General features: G+C 43.8%; 2 protein-coding genes across 4 annotated transcripts in view; both read right to left on the bottom strand.

The window, feature by feature from the left end:
* The window catches only part of LOC144893659 (uncharacterized), a 1,045,304-nt gene that overhangs the window by 373,647 nt on the left and 649,470 nt on the right, over positions 1-22,187 (bottom strand). The window lies entirely within an intron of this gene.
* The window catches only part of LOC137435072 (endothelial PAS domain-containing protein 1), a 125,888-nt gene continuing 112,257 nt past the window's right edge, over positions 8,557-22,187 (bottom strand). For 2 of the 3 annotated variants that reach the window (XM_068128483.2, XM_068128484.2), the window contains 7 exons: positions 17,006-17,166; positions 16,768-16,866; positions 16,034-16,488; positions 13,874-13,979; positions 13,619-13,745; positions 13,310-13,465; positions 8,557-10,622 (listed from right to left, as the gene is read on the bottom strand). In XM_068128483.2, the coding sequence (XP_067984584.2) occupies positions 10,471-10,622; positions 13,310-13,465; positions 13,619-13,745; positions 13,874-13,979; positions 16,034-16,488; positions 16,768-16,866; positions 17,006-17,166 (1,256 nt within the window). In that variant the 3' untranslated portion in view covers positions 8,557-10,470. The remainder of the gene's footprint in view (positions 10,623-13,309; positions 13,466-13,618; positions 13,746-13,873; positions 13,980-16,033; positions 16,489-16,767; positions 16,867-17,005; positions 17,167-22,187) is intronic. The other variant, XR_013624594.1, reaches the window with a different exon arrangement.

The following is a 22,187-nucleotide window of genomic DNA, read 5'->3' as shown; positions in this document are numbered from 1 at the left end:
GGCACGGCCCCGGTCTTGGTGATGCGGTGGCCCAAAAAGTCAACGGTCATCGTGCCGAAGTGGCATTTGACCGGGTTGACAATTAAGCCGTGCTCGCTGAGGCGACCGAACAGTGTTCGGAGGTGGAGGAGGTGCTCGGCGCGGGATGTGCTGGCGACGAGGATATCGTCCAGATAGACGAAAAGAAACGGCAGGTCGCGCAGCACGCCGTCCATCAAGCGCTGGAATGCCTGGGCCGCGTTCTTGAGGCCAAACGGCATCCGCAAAAATTCGAACAGGCCGAACGGCGTGATGACGGCCGTCTTCGGGATGTCGGCCGCCCGGACAGGTACCTGGTGGTAGCCCCGTATCAGGTCAATTTTCGAAAAGATGACCCGTCCCGCCAAACGGGCGGAAAAGTCCTGAATATGCGGGATCGGGTACCTGTCGGGGGTGGTAGTGTCGTTGAGACGGCGGTAGTCGCCACACGGGCGCCATCCACCCCCCGGCTTTGGCACGATGTGCAGTGGCGAGGCCCACGCGCTATCGGAGCGCCGCACGATGTCGAGGTGCTCCAACGCGTCGAACTCGGCCTTCGCCACGGCGAGCTTGGCCGGGTCGAGGCGGCGGGCCCTGGCGTAGACCGGCGGGCCCGTAGTGGGTATGTGGTGCTCGATCCCGTGCCGCACCGCGACGGCCGAAAACGTCGGCCGCGTGAGGGCCGGGAATTCCGCGAGCAGGCGAGCGAACTCGTTCGCTGCCGGGAGGGCGCACGCCAGTTCGGTCGGCGCAGAGCTGCTCATCGTGCACGCCAGGGAGCTGAAGGTCTCGGCGTTGACAAGGCGACGACGTTTGACGTCGACTAGCAGCCCGTGCGCGCAGAGGAAGTTGGCGCCCAGCAAAGCCATGGGGACGCAGGCGGTCACAAAAGTCCATTGAAAACGCTGGCTGCCGAAGCAGAGGGTGACGACGCGTGGGCCGAATGTGCGTATGGCCGAGCCATTAGCAGTGACCAAAGAGGGGCCGCAAACGGCGTCCCGCCTGTCCTGCTCGGAGGCGGGTATGACGCTCAGTTGGGCGCCGGTGTCACACAGGAAACGCCGCCCAGACGCTTTGTCCCGAATAAACAGCAAGTTGCCCGAGTGGCCGGTGCTCATGGCTGGGAATGAACACGGCCCGGCCGTTTCCCGACCTGCCGAAAGTGCACGGGGGCCGGCACGTCCGAGCCTTGTGTCCGAACCTGGCGTGGTAATAACACCACGCCCGGTCAGGTGGAGGCCCCGGCCGTCGTGTCGGAAGTGGGCGGTGCGGCGTGGCGGCCGCCAGTTGCACCGGCAGTTCGGCCTCCAACCGCGCAGGGCGCTCGGGCGTCGTGGGCGTCGCCTCGGACGGCGGCGGGCTCCAGGTAACCGCACCGATGTGCTGGCCCGCCGAGGAGATCTTATCGGCTTCCCTGGCGAGGGCGCGGGAATCCGTGATCAACGTGCCAGCCAGGGCGAGGCGTACCGGGTGAGGCAGCTGGCGAAGGAACAGCTCGCGGAACAGAAAATCCGGATAGTGCTCACCGAGCAACGAGAGCATATAGTCCATGCGCTCGGACGGGCGCGTGTCGCCGAGCTCGGGCAGAGCGAGCAGGCGCCGTGCGCGTGCTGCCGGTGAGAGGGCGAAAGCGTCGAGGAGGAGTGTCTTCAGCGCGTCGTATTTGTCAGCAGCCGGTGGGTGCTCGAGGAGGCTCAAGGCGCGGGCCGCGGTGGCGGAACCGAGCGCCGCCACAACATGGTGGAAGCGGGTGTCGTCCGCGGTGATGCCTCGCAGGGCGAACTGAGAGTCTGCCTGAGCGAACCAAACAGCCGCATGAGCCTCCCAGAAGGTAGGCAGTTTAAGCGTCACTGCCGTATCCATGTCGGTAGGTCACCAATGAAGGAACTGCGCTCCAACGCGAGTCGAAAGAATTGACGCGACCAAAGACGGAATTCGTCCGAGTTGCTTTATTGAAACAAAACAGCTTAGGTATTCTGACAAGCCCGTTTATCGGGCAGCAATATATATACACATTTATGTCGGGAAGTTTGCCCGGCAAAAGCTATACCGGGCATGCCCGGGTGTCAAGGGCGAGCCTTGGAAAGGCGAGTCTGGACCTGTCCGGGCGTGTTTGGCTGCGGCCTGGCAAGTCGAGGCTGGGTGTGCCCGGGCGCTCTGGACGAGCCCTGGAAAGGCGATAGCGGGCATGCCCGGACGCTCTGGGCGAGCCCTGGAAACGCGATAGCGGGCATGCCCGGACGCTCTGGGCGAGCCCTGAAAAGGCGATAGCGGGCATGCCCGGACGCTCTGGGCGAGCCCTGGAAAGGCGATAGCGGGCATGCCTGGACGCTCTGGGCGAGCCCTGGAAAGGCGAGAGCGGGCATGCCCGGGAAAGACGAGAACGGGCGTGCCCGGGAGGTTCGGGCGTGCCCGGGAACAGTGAGTCCGGGCATGCCCGGGAGAGGCGCGTCTGGCCGTGTTCTGGCCGGTGCAAGGCGATTGTGTGCATCCAGCGGTAACCGCTACAAGTGTATAGTAAAATGGCCTTTTGTCAAATAATACAATTCAACGAAACAATTAACTACAAAGAGATAATGACTTTTTTTTACCTGTAAAGAGTCAGACTCGTATCCTGCCCCTATTCTAACGTCACTCTTGTGACCTTTTCGGAAAACAATGCAGTATGTCATGCACAAAGCACAGGGTTATCTGATTTGTCTCGTTCGTGTGATGGAGCACAGTGTTTATAGGGAAAGAGGAGACACCAGCAGACGCCTCTTGGATATCATTTTTATGGTGATCACACCCGCCAACATCCCCACCGCTCGCACGAAACAAAATTATGTTTGCACAAAATCAAATCATCACAGGGATTGCTTGGCCAAGCAGAATCTAAACAAATAATAAGGAGGAAAATTTTGTTTGCATAATTTTCAAGAAAACCTTCAAAGAAAGATGACCCCACATTTGTACAAACCATTCGGGAGACATCTATTACCCGTGTACACAAATGTGAGAGATTTCGACCCCATCCTTCACCCCACACCCACCAAAAACCACCACGTGTGCCCTGGTTCAAACCCCACGTTCCTTTCATAAAGGAAACCTGAGAACATTTTTTTTTTTTCCCCACAATTGAAGAACATTTACAGAGCTGCAATTTTTCCCCCAGATATTCTAAATAACACTTACCCGCAATTGCTGAGTCTTTATCCGATCAAAAGAAAACATATTGTATTCGTTTTCAATAATGTATCCGATAGGATAGCTCAGGGATAGTGCCGTTGCCTTTGAGCAGAGTCTGGATTTTATAGTCCAAACATCTTTAAACTGTCAGACTTGGTCCTTAACAGGAAGGAACAGCCTGTTAATTAAAAATTAGTTTAAATGAACTCAGTGAGCAGTGCAATGGAGACTTCGTTCTGAGTCTGGGAAGTCAGTGGTTCCAGACCCAGCTTAGTCATACCAAATACTTTTGAAATGGTACGTGCTGCTTTCTTGCTTAATAGTCAGGTTCACTATGTCAATAAATTATATTTCGTTCAAAATCATGGTAGATTAGCAAACCTATACATTTTTGGAAAGGTTATAGCATTAGGAAACTAAAAATCAATGTTTGCATTTGGAGAGATACCTGTATGGCGGCCATTTTGGATTTTCAAAATGGCCACTGTAAAATGCATATTTTGTTCTATTTCTGCCTCTAATTACCCTAAAAACTTTTAAAAATATACTAAACCTATATTTTCAGGGACAAGGAATCCAATGAAAGTATCAAATTAGTGCTATGGGGAATGGTAAGACACGAATCAAAGGTTTTGAATTGCAAAATACTGTCTTTATATTCACGATAAGTTGCATAATCAAATACATGTTATCATTTTGTACAGGCAGTTAATAACATCAAACTGCGTCACAATAATTCATATCACCAAACATACACAGGCAGTCAGCAAAATCATATATACACATGCAGTCAGTATAACTTCACATCTACACAGGCAGTCAATGGCATCAAACATACACGATTACAGAATATGCCATTTAGAGTTCGTCATCACTGTCCTGTGTGTCGTATCCGACAATATAGTCCGCATCGTTTTCACAGTCCGTTCCACACAGGCAAAGGTCGGTCAAATTGATTGGCAAATCGAATTGGTCGAATGGTCGATCGAAGCGATTGGTCGAATTGGTCGAATTGGTCGAATCGAATTGGTCGGAATTGGCAAATGTAAACATTGATTTTCAGATTTTCCCTGTAATAACGTTTCCAAAAATGTATAGGTTTGCTAATCTACCATGATTTTGAACGAAAAAACATAGTGAACCTGACTATAACATTCAGCATTTAAAAGGATAGAGAATGGAACAACAACTGTAGTTTGGTAATATTAGCATAGTGGCCTACTCCTCATAAGGAAACATACACCATACTAAAGAGTTCATAGAACTCCTTACTCCACGCAGTCTTGACAAAAAGGACATGGGAAGGGTCTTTTCAATTCTCGATTTGTGTTTCCGAGCATGATTTCGATTAGTTTTGTTCATGAACTTTTGAACAACAAGCGCGTTGGCAACCCCACGAAGCCAATGGGTCAAACGGAACAGTCCAGAGCTGAATGTTCTGCCAACTCTTCTTGGAAAAAGTGCCAATTTTGGATCTATATTTGAAAAATATGTACGAAACAACCCTTTTGGTGGAATATCGCCATTTTGTCTGAATCTTGCTGTTCCTCCGCCCTCAGAGCACATAGCACATTTTATTGGTTGATGTGGTGTAAAGTTTTTTCCCAAGTACTACGAAACTAGAGTTTCTTCGGAAGTGAAAACACAGCGTTCTACAGCGTTGAAATATATAAATCAATTGAAAAAATATATAAGTTTTTAAAATGTATAAGTTTACTGCCGCTGATACACCATCTTTTACACCACATTATTTAACACGTTAAATTATAGTTATCGGTACCTCTTGTTTGTGTGCTTTATGACATCCCTTAAAACATTAAGGTTCCTGTTTGGAATGATTTTCAATTTGGTTTGATTGCCAGACTGACAGACAATCACAGATAATGACTGGCATGTGAGTCTGTGTGTGTATCTCTTATTATAATAGAGAAAACGTATATGGTTATGTCGTTACGTATGTCATTATGTTTATATGCGACTAAAACGCCTTCTTCTTCTTCTACAAATAAAATTTCCACCCTCTTAATTAATCCTCTTAATTGCGTTAAGATTGCTGAGACCCCTCAGACCTTTGACGACCATTTAATTCCCCAAAGACCCTTCAGACCACCAAGACCCCTGAAGACCCAAAACACCCGGGAGACCCCATAGACCCCATAGACCCCAAAGATCCAAAACACCCCAAAGACCCAAAATACCCTTCAAGGCCCTGAGGCTCAAAAATGCCCTGAATACCCAAAAAAGCAAAACACCCAAAACACCCCAAAGACCCAAAACACCCAGAAGACCCAAAACACCCCGAAGACCCAAAAGACCCCGAAGACCCAAAAGACCCTGAAGACCCAAAACACCCTGAAGACCCCCAAAGACCATTTAGACCCAAAAGACCCTTAAATACCCCAAATAACCAAAACACCCCAAAGACTCTTAAAGACCCAGAGGAAACAAAAGACCCTTAAGACCTGAAAGCCTCTGAAGACACCGAAGACCCAAAAGACCCTGAAGACCCAAAACACCTCAACAACCCAAAATACCTTTAAAGGCCCAGAGGATCCAAAATACCCTGAATACCCAAATGGCCCTGAAGACCCAAAACACCATGAAGACCCAAAAGACACCGAAATGGTCAAAGATGCCTACCCCTCTGAAACGACGTGTGGTGAGGCGTACGGAGCGCGCCGAGTCACGCTAGTGTGATACTGTTGGAACCCATCTGTGGATCGGTCCCATCGGCCGATGGGTCTGACCCATTTGTGTGTGGATGCATGAGAAATGACAATGCAGACCCATCGGCCGATGGGTCTGCGCCATCTGCGGATGTGTTGTTCACCTTGAAGGAATGTGTTGACAGAATGGTGCTCTTCAATCAGGTACACAGTCATTGAAATTACATGTGGTAGGAATTTAACAGAGATGATTTTAAAATGTTTTATTATCTATTTCTACCCATCTATTTATACATTTTGTCAATACATTTTGTAATTAACAGATACATGGCAGTTTTAGTAAAGCTTTACATAACATACTCAACATTCATACAAAACATTAGGTGTTCTTCTGATAATGGCGGAGGGGAATGTTAAATTCCTTTATATAAAATTAAATAAAATAAAATTTAAATTAAATAAAATAATAAAATTTTAATTTTAAAAATAAAAGTTAAATAAAACATTTTAAAATCATCTCTGTTAAATTCCTACCACATGTAATTCCAATGACTGTGTACCTGATTGAAGAGCACCATTCTGTCAACACATTCCTTCAAGGCGAACAACACATCCGCAGATGGCGCAGACCCATCGGCCGATGGGTCTGCATTGTCATTTCTCGTGCATCCACAGATGGGTCAGACCCATCGGCCGATGGGACCGATCCACAGATGGGTTCCAACAATACAATTGTGAGGAACAGAAATGAAAAAAACGAGATGTGTGTAATTGGAGTAAATTCTTGTTTAAATTGTGGTACTGCATTATCTGCGGGGAAAAATGGAAAATTATTTTCAATTTTAATGCTGGAGGTACCATTCATTGTTTTCAAGCGCCTGGGCAAAAATATACGAGTATATGGGGAAATCATCGTGGCATCACATTGAGAACTTTGAGGGCTGAGACACGTTACCGCTTGCCTCAATCGAAATGGTACAATTATGTCATTCACACTATAGATGTGGTGGGAAGGGAGGGGAGTGGTGACTTGATGGTCTGGAATGTTTTAGGGATTAGGCATAGGGAGCCCTTGCAGCCAGGTTGGAACTTCTGTATGGCTGGGTTGGCAGAGATTAATCAAATTGGCCATTTTGATATAAAAATGCAATACAGAGTGGGCTTTAGGATATTCTACATTTGAGAAAAAATAGCAATTGTTGGAATTGAAGAAGAGTTGGGTGTGTTTGGACGTGAAGTTGGGTGTGAAGGGTGTGAAGTGAAGGTGTGAAGTGAAGGTGTGAAGGGTGTGAAGCCAGAGACGTCCGAGTGCAGCACCCTTATTTAGCCCGGTGATGGATGAGAGTATTACCGGGCTGACAATCTGAGTGAATCTTGGCCTCATGGACAGCATTCCTGTAGTCATAGAACAAGGAATACAGACAGTTGGTATCAAGTGTGCCAAGTACAGGCTTTAGGAGCAAGAACGTTGTTATATTTCATTGAAGCCATGAACTTTGCCTCACCCACCCTTCCTCTCCCCCTTTACAACAGTCCTTCCTAAGCACACCATTGCAAAACCTCAACGAATGTCAGCTAGATCATAGGCTGACCAGAGAGCACAAAGGAACCCCCTAAAGTCACACTCTGTGAGATTTTCCATCTGGATCTTTTATATTTAATGTAGAAAAATCTCTGTGCAGATCGAGACTTAGAATAAAGCTAAGTTATTTTGATGATTATTATTTATGTCATTTGAGTGAAGGCTTTCTCTGTACATCATGCTTTTGTTACCAGAACCTACTCGTACATGTTAATTAAGTTTAACGAGCTTTGACCTTGAATAAACAAGCATTCTGAGTATTGCGCTGCAATACACGTCCCCGACCGGCAGTCTGTCGTCCGGAAAACTGTTGGGGAAATTACCAAGGGTTATTTACCCACAGGTTCTGAATCGTTCCCAATCGCTAATTACCTCAGGACGGGCTCACCTGTGATTCGCACTCGGGACTTCGATTTATACACCTTGCAGACAGGTCAGCAGAAGCACGAGAAAATAAGTTGTTGATAAAGAACCTTTCGAGTCGCTAAATATCAGTAATTTATTATATTTTCCGGTTCACGATGTGTATAGAAAGACTTTGTATATACGAGATTGGGAACGATTGGGGATGTATATATACGATGTGTATATACATCGTTTTCCCTGTTTGTCGTTAAAGGCGGCAAAAAGGGTTGGCGTCAGGAAGGGCATCCGGCCGTAAAACATTGCTTCAAAAAGGGGACCGAAAAACAACAACAACCACGGTTCCCGAAAAAGGCCAACCCCCGCCTTGCGGGGAAAAATGGCCTCTAAAGGTGGTTATTTTATTATATATATACGAGAAAGTTTCAATTTCAAGTTGTGATATTTCATTTTTTTTCTTTTTAATAAATTTGCAAAACTTTCTAAAATCCTGTTTTCTCTTTCTCATTATGGGGTATTGAGTGTAGATTGATGAGGGAAAAAATGAATTTAAATGATTTCAGCATAAGGCTGCAACATAACAAAATGTAAAAAAAAGTGAAGGGGTCTGAATACTTTCTGAATGCACTGTATATAGGAAGCCATTGGGGGATGTGATTTTATCTCGTGCTGTGTATTATTCTTCTCCTGCGATCTTCACCAACTGTAAGAAAGTATTGCTATAAACAACCAGTCCGCAGAATGTAATTTTCATTATAATAAGATTTTGCTGTATGTTTATTATGTATTCTTCAGTGATGACAAGTACAACACAGGTAATTAAACAGAATTGACACGTGTTGAATAAGTAACTTTTAGTGCATATCGACATAAATGTTTTTCCCCATAAACTTAAATGTAATATTGCCGAAGAATCAGTACATAAAAGTACAACAAGAAAAAAGTTGTTGAAGAAGACATGGAAACAGAAGCAAAGTATACTCCGGAGACGAAGTAGACAATAATAATTGCACGTAGATGAATAGAACACGATTAGAATATTTCATCTTGATTTCTGTTTTTTTTAAAAATTCATTAAAAAGATCATTGGCCTTTAATAGAATGTGTTTGAGAAAAATCATTTAAAAAATACATTCCAAGCAATAGTGCACAACAAACAATTACTATTTGATAAAATTCGACAATACAGCCTAAGTACTCACATTATGAACTTGAATCAGTTTCCATTACTTTCTTTCATTTTCCACATTTCGTTGCAAAATAAATTCCAAATTACTCTGCATTTAACTTCTTTACAAGAATGTTCATAAAGGACTACTGTCTGGAAAAAATAAACCCAGTAACACAGACAGACTTAAATATATTCGTATAATGCTAAAGAAATAAAACATGAACGCATTTAGTAACAACATGCTCTACTGGTAATCTGAGCTGCAAAGGAAAAAATAAATTTTCAATAAATGTAAACAATTGCACCATAATGCACGAACCTAAACTGCACGAGATATATTTCTGTATAAATATGTTGGTGGTCGAAGAGAAAACGTGCGAATATGTTCATTGTGGATGAGAATGTCTGCTTCCGATCATCCAATGTAATCGTTTCCCCCCAGCTCGCAAAAACAAGTTCCCAAATAAATCGCACTCTAATGAAATGCATATGGAATGTGAAAAAGCTGTCTTCTTGTGTCCCTTAAATCTGTATGCTGACAAATGAGTTCTGGGACAAAAAAGAAGCATAAAATATGCCACAATATGTGTGACCTTAGTCACTGATTGAAATAAATGATTTAAAAATTTGTGATTGAAAAGCACGGCATGTTTTTTTTGTTTGTTTGTTTTTTCTGTGGAGTCAAATGCAAGATGCATCATTTATATCAGCAACGACCTATGACTAGTTTAGTTGTAGCAATACCCGCACTTATCCGTCCCGAAACAGGAATTAATAACATTTACAATGAACAGACTAAAGCCTCAAGAAAAGATGGTGCTGAATTGACTGGATTTAAGATAACAAAGAACTTTTAAAACAAAAAAAATTTAAAAAGCAAATGATAAATGGATGACTGATTTGACTCGATTTAAGATAAATAAATGGACATGTAGATTAAAACATTGTTTCAGGACTGACTGGTGGCAATGATTGATATGGTTATCCTAAGATCCGACCTCAATTTTACCGTTTTCCTCACACATTTTCGCAAAAATAAAATTAGGTGTGGTCTCTCCACCGGTGTACTATCTTCAGCTTGGACACATGGAAATTCCAAAATTTCCTTCAAGCACTGCAGTAATTTTGTAACAACGCAAGCCGACGATTTCCCAAAAAAAACAACTCAGCAATGCATCATGAATGAAAGTCATGCTCAAATTAGCACAGGATATTCCCTACATCTTGTCTTCTCTCACTGCAGTATGCATTTCATTGTATCACAGCAGAAATAGCCTCTCAGATAGACGAACTAGAATTGCCTTATTCTACATTTGGTCACAATTCCACTTCAATAAATGCTTCATAAATAGGTGAAAGTCGTAGCACATAGAGCTCTTCAATAACAAAGTCTGCTTACAAAATATACTCATTTGTTGCTTTTTTTTGTTTTGGTCCATTCTTTTCAACACACACTTTTAGCTATTGTACCCACAAGTTGTCGAGAGTTGGCCAACAAATATCTAGGTAGCCTGGTCCAATGCTTGGAGTAGCTCCTCGCCATGCAGCAAGCTTCGTCCACTGTGAACTGGTGCATTCATCTCACAGTCGTATTGCGTCAGCTGTGGAAGGCCCCGGCCTCTGGCTGTCCCACTCAAGGTGATGTTGGCTAGCCCTGAAGAATGATAACATGTAAAGGTATCACGTCCATAAAATATTCCATAGTTAATGGTTGTTTGTCTACATCAGATCTAAAAAGCTAGATAATATTTGCATAGAGTAGCTAACTCCAAAAATCCAGAATAACTGCTCACCTCCACTCATTCGTTTCACTTTTCTCTCACCTGTGGAACCAATTTCCACATTCTCTTCAATAATATTCTTTCCTCCAAGTCTTCAAGACAGCTGTCCACCACCATTTCAGATAATCCCTCATCTAGAGCCATCATCTTTTCTTTTAACAGTTTTTAACGTGTTTGGAGAAGAGAAAGAAGAAGAGGCAGACCTTATACCTGAGTTTTTAATGTAACGCCAGTTTAACGTCCATCCGACACGTAGAGTGGTGAACCTCTGGTATTCCATTTGCAATGTATGGATGTGAGTCATGGATAATGAATAAGGAAGTAAGGATATTGACAGTTTTTAAATGTGGTGTTGGAGATGAATTATAATTCCATGGATTGCAAGAAGAACGAACAATCAGTGTTTGAATAAATTGGACCACAATTAAAATTAGAACGACTGAAGCTAACATAAACTGTCATACTTTGGATACATCTTGCGTGGAGAAAATTAAAGTCTGGAGAAGTCAACCATGCTAGGTAGGGTTGAGGAAAGATGATGGAGAGACAGACCTTGTGCCTGAGCTGTGTTCCATTCCCAATCAGCTTGTAGAGCGCTCGCCAAGTGGCTCGCTTGATTTTAAGCACTCGAGCAAGCACTCCACCTTGTTTGATTGTTTTTGGGGGATTCCATCCCTACATGTTTTTTCATTTTTTAAAATGTTTTTTTTTTTTTGCATATTTGTTACTTCTGCAACGAAGGTGGATAGAGGCTATGCTTTCACCTCTGCCTGTCTGTCTCTGCGTAGAATATCTCCAAAAGGTATGAACGGATTCAAACGAAATTTGGTGGACCTGTTGGGTGTGTGACAAGGACGATTTTTGATTACATTTTGGGGAAGATCAGGATCGGGATACAAGAATATTTTAAAAAACAACTGATTCTTCACTATTGCAAGATGGGGCCAAATCTATATATAACACGATATTTCAAAATGGTGTGGAAGGATTATTACAAATTTTTGTAGATGTGTTGGTTAGGTGACACGAACAAGCTGATTCGACTTTGGTCTCGGTCCAATTCCAGATCTGGCCTATCAGTGGAATACAAAACATAAACTGTTCAGCCTGGCGGAGATGAGCGGCGTTCTACGGCGTGCCGCTCTAGTTTAACTCTATTTTCCCAATATGGATGATAATGATGTCAGCATCCAGTAAATTATTTTGAGGGTCGTTTACATGGGGAACCCTCCGATGCCACCCTCCTAAACGATATATCTCATACAATTCCCTTCCATAGTTCCCTTAATATCCCATCCAATATTCTCATCCCTTATGTCTCCGCTCAGACATTCTGCCACCTTGTTGTCCTTCACTTTTGAAGTCATTATTTTGTAAACCAACATGGCAGAATTTTTCTTTACCCTCTCTCATCTCAGCCTTGATAACAACCTACAGTTAGATAAAATGCCTTTACACCTTCCCTTCTATTCCATCCCCATACTTGTATATCCTCCCAATCTTCATTCCCTTGTCTCCCAAGCTCCACTCACCTCCTTCCCTCCTCCTACCATCATACATTCTCTTATTTCCCTACATTTTAAATTTCCTCAATTTACTCCATACCTATACATACACAATAAAGTGATACCTCCATTCCTATGGGAGCGGGGCAGCGGGGAAGCTGGGAGGGAGTGGGGCAGGTGGGAAGTTGGGAGGGAGCAGGACAGCAGGGAAGCTGGGAGGGAAAGGGGCAGGTGGGAAGCTGGGAAGGAGTGGGGCAGGGGGGGAAGCTGGGAGGGAGCGGGGCAGAGGGGAAAGCTGGGAGGGAGCGGGGCAGCAGGGAAGCTGGGATGGAGCGGGGAAGGTGGGAAGCTGGGAGGGAGCGGGGCTGCAGGGAAGCTGGGAGGGAGCGGGGCAGGGGGGGAAGCTGGGAGGAAGCGGGGCAGCGGGGGGAGTTGAGAGAGAGAGAGAGAGAGAGCGGGGTTAGTGTGGAAGCTGAGAGGGAGCGGAGTGGGGGGGGGGGGGGGGGGAGTGAAAGTTGAAAGAGGGTGTTATAATAATAATAAATCTTTATTGTCCCATTTTCAGGGAAAATATTTTTTGGTGACACCGTAAGTTGACCATCATTAAAACATAAAACACAAAGGGAATAAGAAAACAATATAAAAAGATATAAAATATAAAATAAATATAAAATATGGAAGATTGACTAAACAGCAAAATGTCTAGGAATTTGAATTTAGCATTTGAATTGCTAAATTGTAGGAGAAGGGGGATACAGTTAAAGGTCTTATTTAAAGGTTTTTTCAATTTAAAAGATCTCACTTCATATATTCGGTAAAAGAACACCAGTAAGTGGCATATCCCATAGCATTAGCAGATCAATGTACATGGCCGGAGTAACAACATAACCTAATATCCCCAAACAGAATAATAATAGATTTTTTTCAACAAAAAGAGACAACAATGTTTATTCGATATGCAACTGACTTTTCCAACAATTTTTTGATAAAATTTGTAAAACAGCTTTGGCTTTGTATGAGTCCCTTTTGAAAATTTTAAAGAAAAATATCCTCACTTGCAGACCGAGTAGAAGTTTCACATTCAGTTTTCTGTTCTGAAGGTGAAGCTTTCACCATCATACTCAAGTAGTGCAAAGACTTTGTAATCCCCCCAGGTTTTAAAGGATGACAACCAGGAATACCCCAGTGCTTGGGATAATTGCTTGAGTGATCTGCACTCCGACAAACAAAATGGCAACACTTAGCCCTGCTGCAAACATGAGCAGGACTGGATGAAGTAAACAAATAAATAAAGGTTTTGTGTGCAATCATGAGGTGTGAGATTATTCTGCAGCTTGTCTGCAACCTGTAAAGTCAGATCTCACCTGCCAAGGATCCAACAGAGAGAGACTTTTCCCTTTGCACTGCAGTGTACACAGCAAACTTGTCTAACTTGCTGCATTTCCATTGTGGGGGGGATGTCAGAGCCAATGAGCCTTCATCAGCAGGATCCTGGAAAGCAGCCCAAAATGCATTGCCTTACCACGTGCTACACAAACTGAAAGCTGCAGTAAGCAGTTTCCTTACCTCTCTATACAGGTATGAGAAAAAAAAGACTATTCTACAAAAAACTCTCCTACCATGCAAGCGTGTTTGCAATGCAAATAATTTCGCTCCCATCTTCTTTTCAAGCGACTTGGTGGAATGGGTTTGGGTGGTGCACAGACATCCTTCTGTGGGCTGCATCTGCAAAAGTATAACAGTTTATGATCACAACAAATCTCGAAATTCATAACTGTGTGCCTGCTGATCATTTCAAACTGTCAAATAATAATTTTTTAAAAATTGGTTCTGAAACAGATTTTTTATTAAATCTTGCAGATTTGATTTTGTGATTACTATGTGACATAAGACATAATGTCTTTAAATAAATCAATAATCAATGCGCCATATAGAGATATTACAATTTTGCAAAAGATGTTTATATCTGCATAGATTGTCAGTGTTTCTTTGCAAAATATTGGTAGTCAACTGAAAAAGTTGTTGTCAGTAATTAACTAAAATTTTTAGGTGGAATATTAATACAAAATAGAGACATATATTTAAAAAAAAAAAAAACCACCTTTAGAGGCCATTTTTCCCCGCAAGGCGGGGGTTGGCCTTTTTCGGGAACCGTGGTTGTTGTTGTTTTTTGGTCCCCTTTTTGAAGCAATGTTTTACGGCCGGATGCCCTTCCTGACGCCAACCCTTTTTGCCGCCTTTAACAACAAACAGGGAATTACCAGTGAACTGGTACTCAATTAGCCGACCTCGGAAGGATGACAGGCTGAGTCAACCACCCTGGCGTTAATTCAGCGATCGACCGGGATTACGAACCCAGGATCCTCGGATCCTAAGCCGGCACCCTAGCCGCTAGCCCAACACCAGGGCCCACCAAAATAGAGACATATACACAGACAAAAATGAGATGCCAAGACAATGAGACACAAACACAACGAGACCCAAAGATGACGAGACCCAAAGACGACGAGACCCAAAAACGACGAGACCCAAAGACGATGAGATCAAAGACGACGAGACCCAAAGAGGACGAGACCCAAAGACGACGAGATCAAAGGCGACGAGACCCAAAGAGGACGAGACCCAAAGACGACGAGACCGAAGGCGACGAGACCCAAAGACGACGAGACCCAAAGACGACGAGACCCAAAGACGACGAGACCCAAAGACGATGAGATCAAAGACGACGAGACCCAAAGATGACGAGACCCAAAGATGACGAGACCCAAGGCGACGAGACCCAAAGACGATGAGACCCAAAGACGACGAGACCCAAAGACGATGAGACCCAAAGACAACGAGACCCAAAGACAAGTAGACCCAAGGACAACTAGAAAGTTCATAGATCACCTTACCCCACACCGTCTTCAAGAATATAATTCAATTGAAAAAAAAAATTTTTTTAGAGGTCGTATTAAAAGAAATTCTGTAAGTTCAGCGCCATTGATGCATTGTTTTATACACCACCTTATTTAACATGTCCAGGTACTGTTAAACAGAAGGAGTTTTTAAAGTGGAAAAAGGAAATTTGTGCTCCAGTGTTCAAGTATATAAATAATTAAATTGAGATAAAATAGAGACTTTAAAGGTTTAGAGAAAAACAATGCGGAAGTTTACCGGTGTAGATGCAGTCTTCTTATACACCACCTTATTTAACACATTGCATTACATCCTCATGCCTGTTGTTTGTGTCGTTTACGACGTCCTTAAAACTACGTTTCCTTTTGGAATGATTTTCACTTCTGTTTCATTGCCAGATAGGCAGACGGAGTGAAAAAAAAAATCTCGCTCCTCTCTGCGCATGTGAGATTAGGACTAATTCAGAGCCAAAGTACTGCTTCACTTTAGGTTTGTTTTCTGATTCATGTTCCGATTCGTGTTCTAAATATAACATTCAATTGAAATTAAGTTGTCCCTCAACTGACGTTTGTAGACAGAAGGACAGACAGACGTGAACCTAATGCTTAACCCCACTTTGCGCTTCACGTGTGCGGGGTAATAAGACTCAGACACAATGAAACGGCAACACGTGGACACCAGGGCAGTGCTCGGACAAAGACAGACAGCATATTCACTCCTTGTGGATGCATTTCTCGGAAAAAAATATTGCAGCAGTTGTAATATTCCTATGAGAGTGTAACATTTAGATTGAGTTCACAATTATAATCCGTTTCCACATCTATGGAACCCATCCTCCTAATCACAATAGCTTAATCCGAGACAATATTTCCATTTCATACCTCAGATACTGGGGTTCTCGGAGTGCTACAAATGGTGGAACAACTTGGTCAGTTTTGTCTGAACGGTTTCGCTCTGGCTCTGCAGACCAAGGCGGCAGATGACATCTGTGCCTGGCTATGCCAGGATCTGAAAGTTTGGCTGCGTGTGAGTCTTCTAGAAGCTTCATGGTGCAGGACGATGGTGAAAAGGGTAGCGCTCCTTGCCAAGGAGGTTTGTTATCAAAGGAAGATGAGATATCTAGTACTGGAGATTGGTTGTGGACCGAGCAGTCGCGGTCAAATGTGTTTGGTTGTAGGAGGGTTCTGGGATGGGTACAAAGGGGAGGAGCTTGTATATGCTGCAAAGATGGTGGTGCACCTCGATCCTGCAGGTTGAACGTGCAAAGCTGGAAGTCTTCACCGTCCATTGGAATGTACGGGGCAACCATTTCCAGATCAATGCCGGCGAATTTCTCCTGCAATGCAGACACAAGGAGTATTCAAGTTTGGAAATCAAAGGAAATCGTCTATTTTGTCATCGTGGCCTACATTTACATAAATGCTGCATTCCGCAATAAAGGGAACACTATTAACTTGTGCGTGTGACATGTAATCTTGCACCGCTTTGGGTACAACCATTCATAATGCTGCGCTATTAGCAATCTGCAGAGGGCATCTTGAACAGCCATTGTAGCGTACGATGCATATTGCAGATGCAGCGATAAACGCGCGCGATCCAGTTGCCGCCGTCATACCCGAGTGCAATTCGAATCACTGATGTTAGTGGCAAATAATTTCTCGACCAGGTCCACACGAGGTTCCCCACTTATGGTGTTGTCTCCGGGGCTGCTGGGCTGCAATATGGCGGAAGACCATTATTCGGTGGCAAGGTACGAATTGGACAGGTACGCATTGCATACATTGTTAGGAGCACCTGCTTCGCAAGTCTCTTTCAAAATCAAGTCAAAGATTCACGAAGCAAGCGGAGCTTACACAGGAGATGCTTTCATTTGAGCAGGGGGAGTTGAGAGTCCCTCCCAGCTGTGGCACAGCAAATGAAGGTGGCTGGTATTTGTGGTGTGCACCCACGAGGCCTTCTCGGTGGAACGTCCCTTTGAAATCGCTCACAGGTATCATGGGCTCCACCTGGTGGACTGCAACAAAGATGGTGCCTTCATGCAAGTGAAACGGTGAAATGTGAGTATACAGATGCATTGATGTAAAATGTGCGACCGCTTATTGTCACAACGTCATTAATAGACCACTTTCACACAATGTAGTGGAGGATTTATGTAAACATGTACAGATTTGCTTTATTCCTGAAAGGGAAATGACCTTCAAATTATATATTTAAAAAAAAAAAATTTTTTGCATATTATTATTTTGTATGCAACCTGTGACATCAGGTTGCATACAAAATTGACGAGGTTGCATCATTGATGAGGGCACAGCTGTGTCACTGATGCAGTGCCCCTGTTACTAGTAAACTAGTGCTCATTTTGCCAACCTCTGAAGGTGGACAAGCTGAGTCACCCACCTGGTGTTAATTCAACAGCACAATAGGGTCTTGAACTCAAGACCCGAAAATCCTAAGCCAGCCACCTAAACCGTAAATCCGAACACTAGGCTTTTCTGGATTCAAACCAGGATTAATGAAAACGTAATGTGTGTGCGTGTACATGTGTGTGTGTGTGTGTATGTGTATGTGTGTATGTGTATGTGTGTGTATATGTGTGTATGTGTATGTGTGTGTATATGTGTGTGTATGTGTATGTGTGTGTATATGTGTGTATGTGTGTGTGTGTGTGTGTGTGTGTGTGTCTATCTGTGTCTGCCTGTCTGTCCCTCTCTGTGTCTGTCCGTCTCTCTGTTCTGTCTGTCTGTGTCTGTATCTCTCTCTCTTTCTCCCTCTCTCTCTCTCTCTCTCTTTCTCTCTGAATTACCTATTTGGGTTTCATAATATTCGTCTGTCCAGTTTATTGTTATGATATTATTCGTTGCTTTACAAGGAACTTTGGTGCAGATGGGCCATTCTTCCCATCAAAGCTGTGTTAACATTGCCAACCTATGGTTGTTTGTCCATGCTATAACCTCTTAAATATACATAATGTCGATCAGACAATCACAAACAAAACACAAAAAGAAAACAGAGCGAAAAATAAGAGTCACTTTGTCAGATTTGCCCAAACAGCTCTTTCAAGGTTTCCAGTTCATCCGTATGGATCCTAGTCTCGCTATCTTATACTATTTTAAGACAATGAGGGAGGTTTATGGAATGGATTTAAATGTTTCTTGAGATGCATTTAAACATTTAAACTATATAAAAACTACGAAAGTACGACTACCATTTATCCGAACACAATTATCAAATTGGGCAAAATAAAATTTTTAACTATTTCAGTAATGCAGAGAAATATGCACCCTAAATACTCCTTTTACTACCCAACAAACATTGACTGTATAGAACCGCCTTTAGAGGCCATTTTTCCCCGCAGAGCAGGGATTGGCCTTTTTGGGCACCTTGGTCCCCTTTTTGAAGCAATGTTTTATGGTCGGTTGCTCTTCCTGCCGCCAACCCTGTTAGTCGCCTCTTGCGACACACAGGGAATTACCAGTGAACCGGTACTCAATTTGCCGACCTCAGAAGGATGACAGGTTGAGTCAACCCCCCACTGGTGTTAATTCAGCGATCGACCGGGATTTGAACCCAGGATCGTAGGATCCCAAGCCAGCACCCTAACCGCTAAGCCAACACCAGGCTACAAACATTGACTGTATGTACAAAAAAACTAGACCCATATACACACTCACACACCCATGCACACTCCCACACATACATACACATATACATACAGTACATACACATACACACAGATACACACACACACACACACGCATGCAATACACACATACACACACATACACACATACACACACATACACACATACGCACAAGCATACACACATACATGCACGTACACAATACACACATACACACACTACACACACTCATACACACATACATGCACGTACACAATACACACATACACACATACACACACTACACACACTCATACGCGGAACGCAGGTACACACCCACACACATGCAGGTACACACAACCACACATACACATACACACACATATACACACACAGACACATACATATACACACATACACACACACACACATGTACACGCACACACATGCACACATGCACACAAGCATACACACATACATGCACGTACACAATACACACATATACACACACACATACACGGAACGCAGGTACACACCCACACACATGCAGGTACACACAACCACACATACACACACATATACACACACAAACACACATACATATACACACAAACACACATACACACATACACACAGACACATAAACACATACTCACATATACACACACCATCTTTTTGTTCATCACAATCGACATTTCTCATTTGAAATTTCCTGTGATAAATCAGCCAAAGAGTCTTCTTGTGCAGACACTCTGTACTTACTGTACATTCAACCATGACACAAGAGGTTGTCCAGAAGGGGGAGTCTTGCCCCACATTTCCTTATAGGGGCGTTCTACCCAATCTTACTCAAATTAATTTCTGAGATTATTTAACTTAATGCACACCTTGCAAACTTATTAAAACGAGGTCTACTATTTATTATTCTCTTTCTACAAATTACCAAGGTCTGTTTAATTTGCGATTTCCTTTTCCTTTTTTGAGGTCTACACATAACTCAAGCGAATGCCAGCAATTAACACGTGTGATTTGAACACTAACACTGTGCATGTAGTTACAAACAATTACAAACTCGGTGTTACTGTTCCTTTGTAGAAACGTTTGTAGAAACCCATGTTTGTACAGACATTGAGCATCCAGACATAGATGGACACCTGGATGTGGTCAACATAATACTGAATTACAACCTGAGAGACAGGTTCTTCTTGGCCAATTTTTTTTTTGAGACCCAATACCACTGGAAAGGAAATCCGTGTGACTATTATTGTTATTGTGAACCAAAGTCAATTACTGAGTAAAGCTAGATAAGTCATGCCACCAAACCTGCCATTCTCTACAAATGCATCATATATCATTCTTAGATTTTACTAGCCGAAAGCACCCGGCTTTGCCCGTGTTCTTTTGGAATTAATTTACGACTATAATTCAGCTTTTACTCGTGGCCGTAGAAGATTGACTACTATAATTCAGCTCAGCTTTTAATTGCGAAACGGGCCTAGCCCAGCCAAGGCGGCCTCGACCGGCCTCCACACCTAGCCTATAACCTTTCCGGGCCCTGTCCCGACATTTTTAGTTCTTTTTGAATGAATTTACTACTATAATTCAGCTTTTACTCACGGCCATAGAAGATTGACTACTATAATTCAGCTCAGCTTTTAATTGCGAAACGGGCCTAGCCCGGCCAAGGCGGCCTCGACAGGCCTCCACACCTAGCCTATAACCTTTCCAGGCCCTGTCCCGACATTTTTAGTTCTTTTTGAATGAATTTACTACTATAATTCAGCTTTTACTCGCGGCCGTAGAAGATTGACTACTATAATTCAGCTCAGCTTTTAATTGCGAAATGGGCCCAGCCCGGCCGAGGTGGGCCTCGACCGGCCTTGCCACCTAGCCTATAACCTTCCCGGGGCCCGTCCCGACATTTTTTTGTTTCAGGGGTTTCCTCCTATCTTTCACCGTTCAGGAGATTAGCGCGTGCAAACAAACAAACAAAAACTTTGTTTTATATATATAGATAGATATACAGAGAACAAGTGAGATTGGCAGTGCGTAGCATATGAATGTGAAATACAGGGTATGCATACACCTGCAACTGATTGTGCTTTTTGACGAACGGTTGACTATGACTATTTACATTTATTGCTCTTCTCTGCTTAAAGCACAAAGAAAAGCTCCTGGTGTTGGACGTGATCACTGATCACTCATCGGATGACCAAAAGACTGTGTATGAAATATGTCGTGGGCCAAAACTGGCATCTGTCTTTGCAAGATCCATAGCAAGAACCTGACCATGCGTGAAGACCAGGAGATTTATCAAGGCATCATAGCACTGTTGGAATGTTGACTATTAGCTGCTGAAGAGGTAGTGTTCTCAAATTAGCACACGGCATGGAGACAGCCGATAGATCTCCCAGGAGCGACCCAGAGATCCTCCACATCCAGGATGTTGTACGCCCACTTTCATAAAGTCAGGGCCATGACAGAGTTCGAGAAAGAGAGAGAGAAGAGAGACATAGACAAAAGGGAAAGGGCAGGTCCATGGGGACATGGGGTCCATGGGGACTCTGCCCTGACAAATCCGGGCAACAGGAAAGAATGGGGAAGATTTGGCCCCCGACTTGCGTTGGAGGGTACGACCACCGCGAAGAGGCGTCCCCGATAGTTGTCTATAATCTGGGTTAACCAGTTTGGTGTGACATAGCTTAGGATGTCAGGATCCATGGTCAAAAATCCCATGTACCATGTCGATTTATCCTCTGTCTACCAATGTCCAGAAAGTCACACAAATGTGCAATGATATCTTCGAATGTGTTTGAGATAGTGGTTCAGGACGGCACACAATAATAAATCTGATAATATATTGACAGATTATTGTGAAGATTGATGTCAGCATTGGGCCGATCCACTACAATTTGTTTGATGATGCCAGATTCAACTGGTACAGCAGGCATCGAGGAGGCAGAAACATCATTGGACTCCAAGCCACACCGAAGTTTACAGACCACAAAGGAAGGAATATCACTGCTGTAATCTATGTACTGATTGCACGCCATCTGTTCCTACGATTTCTGCCTCAGATGGAGATTAGTTGATCCGAATTCTGGTAAAAATTGGTGCCTGCTGCCATCACGCTTTAGGATGCCTGATGGATGCCCCTGTCTGTCTGTTTGCTCAGAATGAGATGCAAGATGAAGTTGATTGTAATACAGGTTCCCTTACCAGGAACTTCAGTGCAGAAGGAGGCCATTAGGCCGGCCATCAAAGCCTGTGCTATGATTGCCAATCTACAGTTGTTTGTCCGTGCGCTGTCCTTTGAAATGTGAGAGTCGAGGAATGAAGCAGCACGCCACCATTTTAAAGTCTTCGGTATGACTGTACTTGGTCAATGGACTCAGCGGAGGACTGCAGACCTCCC

The sequence above is a fragment of the Myxine glutinosa genome, chromosome 9, assembly GCF_964187855.1.
Source record: "Myxine glutinosa chromosome 9, kmMyxGlut1.1, whole genome shotgun sequence".
Lineage (NCBI taxonomy): Eukaryota > Metazoa > Chordata > Myxini > Myxiniformes > Myxinidae > Myxine > Myxine glutinosa.
This window is presented reverse-complemented; position numbering and strand designations above follow the sequence as displayed.